General features: G+C 51.6%; 1 protein-coding gene across 1 annotated transcript; it reads right to left on the bottom strand.

Annotated features, from left to right (window-relative positions):
- Positions 1-1614: 1614 nt before the first annotated feature.
- LOC118695528 (ly6/PLAUR domain-containing protein 2-like) lies at positions 1615-6049 on the bottom strand. The gene is made up of 3 exons (XM_036397133.1): positions 5998-6049; positions 2864-2983; positions 1615-1826 (listed from the first exon to the last, which is right to left on the bottom strand). The coding sequence occupies exons 1-3, from the start codon at positions 6047-6049 to the stop codon at positions 1615-1617; spliced, it is 384 nt and encodes a 127-aa protein (XP_036253026.1).
- Positions 6050-6751: the final 702 nt, after the last annotated feature.

Genomic DNA, 6751 nt, shown 5'->3' with positions numbered 1-6751 from the left:
GTGGAAAGGCTGCTGGAGACAGAGCTGGAAGCCAGGACAAAAAAAAAAAAGGAATATGATCTGAGGATGGCGGGGCTGGAGCTTTGCTTCTGGCCTGACACACCCAACTGGTTTTGAAGAAGGAAAAACAGAACAGACAAGTGGGAAGCAGGGCCTGGTGCTCAGTGTCTGCGAGGGTGGGTGGAACTCTGGGATTTGAGTAACTTCCAATTATTATCCTTGCCATGGCATTTGCTCCCTGCACATCTCAGCACTGCCAGGGGGTTTTCAGTGTTTTAGTGGGTTTCACCTCCAGGGAAAAAGGCTCACCATCCTCCTGAGCTCTGCCAAGGAATGCAAGATTGTCAGAGTTTTCTCCTAAATGGTACTGAGAAAGACCTTGAGAAACTATTCCTTCAGTGCAAGGAGGAAAAAGAGCCCCCTGCTTTGGTTTCTTGTGGAAAGAGAGTGGAAAAGGGGGGGAAAAATGGAGGAAAAATAGACTTTGCCACAGAGGAGGTTGCAGGGATGCTGTGAGCACACAAGGATGGTGCACGGGGTGTATCCGTGCTCCACTCTACCCTTGTTTCCCGATCATCTGGATGATCCCTGGCAATAGGAACAGAGGGAGTGGCAAATTTCCTGCATCTCTGTGAGCTGGGCACACCTGGCTCATTCATATCTGCTTCCACTCCAGCTGCTTTTGCAGCAGGCAGGGCCTCAGAATCAATCCCACATCTGTTCCAAGCAAATCCCAGCTGGGATCCCAGCACTTTTAACTGATTTTTCCTAGAGCTGAGGGTCTGGGATAAACATTATTTTTCCCATCCTGCAATTTCTGCTCTGAAGGGTGGAAGGGAGGGCAGAATAAGAGAAGAATTTGCTTGGAATAATCTTTAAAACATCTGGAAAGGGAAATCTGGGAGCTCCAACTGCAACCTGAGCTCAGGCAGAAGCTGAGGGAGCGGTGTGTGTGTTTGTCTGGCCAAAGTTGGAAATTTGAGTTGCAGGTCTGACCTACCCTGGTCTGTCAGTCCAGGGGGTGTGCTGAGCTTTCCAGAAATCCATCCTGTTCCCACATGGAAACTGAGCCCTTCTGAATTCATTCCTTAACTTATCCTTGGACTTAAGCTCCAGATCTCTGCAGTTGCCGCCCACACCCTGATGGGCAGGAGGTAACTGGGCCCAGATCCATCTGCTCCTCTCAATCGGGACATGGCACAGGATTCCCAGAGAAGCTGTGGATGCCCCTGGGTCCCTGGAAGTGTTCCAGGCCAGGTTGGAGCTTGGAGAAACCTGGGATGGTGGAAGGTGTCCCTGCCCATGGCAGGGGCTTGGAGCTGGATGATCTTGAAGGCTCCTTCCAACCCAGCCCATTCTCTGTGCATCCTGAGGAGACCAGAAGCAGCTGAAGGTGAGGAACATCTGCTTAAACAGCCGGAAACTGGAGATTTGAGGCATTTAAGTCCAGGTTAAGTCCAGGTTTAAGTCCATTCTTGGCTTGAATCCAGCATTGAAGACGGGGTGAAGCCACCTGTCAGCAAAGAAGGACATTCCCAAAGCATCGAAGAGTTCATGAGGCAGCTTGGCAGGGAGAGTGGTGGGCTTTCAGCTGGAGCTGGGACACTTGTGACCTCACAGGGAGCACTGGAGGACCGTGCCAGCCACCAGGGCCACCAGACCCAGCGCTACAGGGCTGCTCCTCACCCCGCTGCTGCTCTTGGTGTCATCCGTGCACAGGTCGGTGTAGCAGCAGGATTTTGGCTTTTGGGCCCCTATCCCATCGTAGGAGAGGCATTCCTCCTCACAGTCCCTGGTCACGGTGATGTTGCCAAAAAAGGGATAACCTGGGAGAGGCAGATTGGACAGGAGGAGGAGGTGAGAGAGGGGAAAAAACAGGGAAGGGAAATGGGATTGAGAAACACTGACAGAGGAGGTGTTGGACATCCCTAATCCATGGGTGCCTCTAACCCAGCCTGTTTTTTGTGGGAACAGGCCTTCCAGCTCTCACTGCTGACTCTCTCTCACCCTCCTGCTCCTTCCAAAATCATTCCAGCATGGACAAGGGAAACAATTCCCTGTAGATGTTTGCACCCTCTATAAATTCAAGGTCCACAGAGATAGCGGGGTAGGAAAGGCAACACAGAGGCAACAAGTGCAGTGAGTCCTGATACTTCACTGTGAGGCTCCAAATCTGATGGATTTCTCTCCTTCCCTCTCTAAAGTGGGATAATTTCACCTGGGTTTTTGCAGAGATGTTAAAGGGACTGGGATGGGGAGAGGGAAGTGTGGCCAGAAGATTAAGGGAGGTGATTCTCCCCCTCTGTTCTAGTAAGACCCCACCTGAAGAGTGTGAGCTGCCTCCAGCTCTGGGGTCCTGACACAACAAAGACAGGGAATTGCTGGAGCAGGTCCAGGGGAGGCCATGGAGATGCTCCAAGGGCTGAAGCTCCCCTGCTCTGGAGCCAGGCTGGGTGAGCTGAGGGTGCTCACCTGGAGAAGAGAAGGCTCCAGGGAGAACTCAGAGCCCCTTCCAGTGCCTAAAGGGGCTCCAGGAGAGCTGGAGAAGGACTTGGGACAAGGGATGGAGGGACAGGGCACAGGGAATGGCTTCCCAGAGAGCAGGGATAGATGGGATATTGGGAAAGAATTCTTGGCTCTGAGGGTGGGGAGGCCCTGGAATGGAATTCCCAGAGAATCTGTGGCTGTCCCATCCCTGGAAGTATCCAAGACCAGGTTGGACAAGGTTTGGAGCAACCTGGTCTACTGGAATGTGGGAGTTTGGAGTTCCATGATCTTTAAGCTCTCTCCAAACCCAACCCAACCCATCCTGGAATTCTCGGATTTCTCCCCAGGACCCCTCAGGGGCAGTGGTGGCACTCACCTAGGTCCACGGAGTGCAGAGTCGTGGTGCACACGGTGGCTTTTGGGGGACACATGATGGGTGTCCTGCACTTGGAGATGTCTGTGGGCTCCTTGCACACGTAACATCGCAGGGACTGGGCTGCAGAGGGGACAGAAAAGGCTCTGACGTGACACAGCCAGGAAGACAGACCCAAATCTGCAGCTTTCTGACCAAAATGCAGCAGCGTCCAAAATTAGGAGGCAATGGCAAAGCTTGGATAAGCCAGGGGGGGAGGAAAGACAAATCCCAGCACTGGAGGACGAGGGTGGTGTTGCAGGAGCTGGGCCTGAGCATGACTTTGGAGGCTCAGCAGCCTGAAAAAGGGGCATTTAGAGGGATTAAAGCTTGAGCTTTGGTAGGTCTGAGCATCCTCTGTAAGAATTCAGCCTGGAGAAGAGGAGGCTGAGGGGAGACTTTTTGGGATCTACAACCTCCTGATGAGGGGAAGTGGAGGGGCAGCACTGATCTCTTTGGAGCAGTGACAGAATCCAAGGGAATGGCCTGAAACTGTGTCAGGGGGGGTTTAAGTTGGATATCAGGAAAAGGTTCTTCCCTCAGAGAGTGGTCAGGCACAGGAACAGGCTCCCCAGGGAATGGTCATGGCCTCAAGAGCTCAGGAAATGTTTGGACAACGCTCTCAGGCCACAGGGTGGGATTGTTGGGATGTCCTGGGCAGGGCAAGGAACTGGACCTTGATAATCCTTGTGGGTCCCTTCCAAATCAGGAGATTCCATGATGGTAAAAACCAGCTCCTTCTGCTGAGAGCAGCATTCCCCAGCTGTGACAGTGGCAGCTCCCCCATCCCTCCCCTCACAGCAACAGCTCCTTCCTGCTCTTTTAAGGGAAATTCTGCAGGAATCAGTAACTGAGAGCAGGATTTAAATTACAGAGCTGCGTCAGAGATCCTGAGGTCTGAGTGTGGCCCTAAAACTGCTCTCATCAGGGGCTACTTCTGCTTTTTGAAGAGGCGATGTACAAACCCTTGCTGGCTGCCACCTGAGGGAGGTACATCTTTGGATATGCAAATCTATGCAAAGCAGCTCTCAAAACCCTCAGTGTGAGCTCTGTCCATCCACAGCCAGCAGACACTGAGAGTGTGGATTTTCCAGAGTCCTGCGGTGTGGCTTGATGACAAAAACCAGCCTGGTTTGAGATTTTCTAGCCTGCCCTCCTTCCACCGGCTGAAAAACAACCTGCAAGCGTCCAGTGCCATCTATTGGTAAAAATTCACACCGACGCTGTTTTTTTTTGTTCCCGTTCTGCCGTCAGAGGCACCTCTGGGGCTCTGTGATAAGGATAAATATTTTTGAAGGCATTTGTTTGAACACCTGACTTCAGAAAGGAATTTTCAAGCATCTTCTCCTTGCAGCAGCTCCTTTGGAAAATTCAGCTGTGGGGTAGAGCCTACACAGCGCAAAACTTCTCTTTCTCATTCCTTAGCCCTTGCTAAGGAATTAAATTCAAAGAGACAATTCCTTGTCTCTTTGCAGAAGTAAAAAGGATGTTTTCGTGGGAAATATTTCAATTTTCTTGTGGCCATACTCCCTGTAAACAAGGGTGGTGGAGCCATCCCTGTTTATCCCAGCTCAGGACCTCACTAGTTCCCTTCCCAATAATCCATGATCCAATCCATAAAATTGTTATATATTTTAACAGAGGTAACACATTATCAAAAATCAATTGGATGCCTGTGGATGTGCAGGATGGATGGACGGACGGATGGATGGACAGAGCAATTCTGGCTTCAGGCACTTGAGAAACTGCCCTGCAACTCTTGGGGTGAGGTGGTTTCCATTTACAAACCTCAATATTTTCATAGATACACTGGGGAATGCCTTGGGGGAATTAATCCAGTTAAAAGCAGGTTTAAGGAAGGAAAACCTCAACCCCCTCATCTTTCACTGACTCCAGGTGGGGCATTTGGAGGACATGGCTTGTGTGGGAAGGTTGCATGGAAGAGGAAAGCCCAAATCCATAAGGACTGGGACAGGAGAACTGAACAGGGACAGCTCTGCATCCTGACCTGAGCCCAATAATTGCCTGTTCCTCACTGTCCAACAGGACCTTCCATTCCTTGATATCAAACCTCAGGAATATGAATGGTCACTGACATATCCTCAACCTCAGCAGGGGTGCCTAGGCCAGCTGCTTCCGTTTGGATCATCCCCAAAAAATATTTCTGCCTGATTTCAACTATAAAGCAAATGGGGTTGATAACTCTGCTTCCATAAAAATTCTTTGAGACTTTTGGTGGTTTCTCAGAAATTCCATTAAATCCAAGACAAGAATTCAGATGGAAATGTTTGATCCCTGCCCAGGCTGCCCTTTCCTTTGAGATCTTCCATGGAAGCAGCCTGAGGATCTCTGGGGCCCATGGGCTGTGGGTTAATCCCCTCTGGAGTGGTGTCATCCCTGGAATGCCTTTTCCAGGCAGGGATGGGGCTGCAGTTGGTCACATCTGCATGGAGGAAGGACACAGCGATGGCCAAACCCTGCTGCCAGCTTGCCCAAGATCCAGAACCATCACAGACCCAGGGGAATTTCCCATTTCCACCTATCTCCTGAAATATCTCCTGAAATTGCAGGGGAATTTCCTATCTCCTGAAATAAGGGAAAATCCTGGAGCTGGGGGTTTAATAAAACTTTCCAATGTCCTTAGAGTTATTTCTCATACCCCCACCTTAATCTGTATTGAAGTTTCACCTTCTGGCTTTCAGCACTTCCAGCAGTCAGCTGGAAGGTTTTAGGGATGCCAGGAGCTTGGGATGAACATTCCTGATGGGACAGGGTGGCAGCTCAGGTAGAGACTGGCACTTCAAGCTCTTGCCCAGGCTGGTCCTGCCCTGTGCCTTGTGGTTGTCCCCTCCATCCCTGGATGTGGGGGACAGGAATCCAAAAAAGGACGTGCATCGCTCCCAGTCAGGCACCACAGCTCTTCCCACCAGGAATGCATCTCCCCTTTCCCATTTCACCCTCTCCTTTGACCTTCTTCAATACAAAAGGCATCAATCATTTCCCCTACCCGGGGGGTTACCAGGTCTTTCCCCTCCTTCCCCTCCCAGGAGTTTCCCAGGGTGGGGGGCCCTGGAGTGTTGGGAATGAGGAGCTCTTACCCAACTCCACGAATGCCAGGCCCAGCAGGAATCCCACCAGGAGTTTCTTCATGCTGAGAGCAGATCCAGGCAGCCAGGACAGATCCAGAGAGCTTCTCCCAAGGAGCTTTATATGTTTTCCCACCCTCCACCATCAGCTGTTGTTGATGCTGTGGGCGGATTCCCCAGGGGTGATCAGGGGAAAGCCCAGCTCCAGTCTGGATTGGGATTTGCAGAGGAACGAGTTCCCTGACGAGGTGACATCACCCCAACGAGCAGAATCCTGCCATACCTCGGCTCTTCCCCAGGTTTATGTCCTGGGGCTGGTCCCATGGAAAAAGGTAAAACACGGCTGGCACTGCAAGGTGTGGCCCCGTGCCAGGGCTTGGATGGGGAATGTGACAAGGTTTGTTTGCTCCTTCCAGCCTGGCTCCGCGAGCCCAGAGCTGGCTTGTGTCACACGTGTTGCACTGGCCAACAACTGTCAAGGGGCAAGTGACAGCAGGCTGGGCTTCCACGTGCTTTGGAGAAATGATTCCACGGGCTGGCAGGACTGAGGTTGCCCAAAGATGTCTGTTTTCCCAAGTCCAGTTCAAAATCAAGCCTGGTTTCTGGATCCCTTGGTTATTAACTGAGCTGCTGGGCATGGGAATCGCTTGGAGGCCAGCGGGATATGGTGCTTCCATATCCCACTTCCAAGTCTGGAATTGGGACGAATCACATGGTCTCAGGTCCTGGGTCATGCTGGCAAAGCAGGATGCTCAGCCTCCCTTTG

Source organism: Molothrus ater, chromosome 1, assembly GCF_012460135.2.
Source record: "Molothrus ater isolate BHLD 08-10-18 breed brown headed cowbird chromosome 1, BPBGC_Mater_1.1, whole genome shotgun sequence".
NCBI classification, from domain to species: domain Eukaryota; kingdom Metazoa; phylum Chordata; class Aves; order Passeriformes; family Icteridae; genus Molothrus; species Molothrus ater.
This window is presented reverse-complemented; position numbering and strand designations above follow the sequence as displayed.

What these genes read in the sequence shown, in the direction of transcription:
- LOC118695528 (XM_036397133.1), bottom strand. Translation starts at nt 6,049, where the DNA reads ATGAAGAAACTCCTGGTGGGATTCCTGCTGGGCCTGGCATTCGTGGAG. An exon ending in CCTGGCATTCGTGGAGTTGG is followed by an intron (nt 2,984 to 5,997) that starts GTAAGAGCTCCT and finishes TCCCCTCTGCAG; the next exon opens with CCCAGTCCCTGCGATGTTAC. An exon ending in TCTGCACTCCGTGGACCTAG is followed by an intron (nt 1,827 to 2,863) that starts GTGAGTGCCACC and finishes TGCCTCTCCCAG; the next exon opens with GTTATCCCTTTTTTGGCAAC.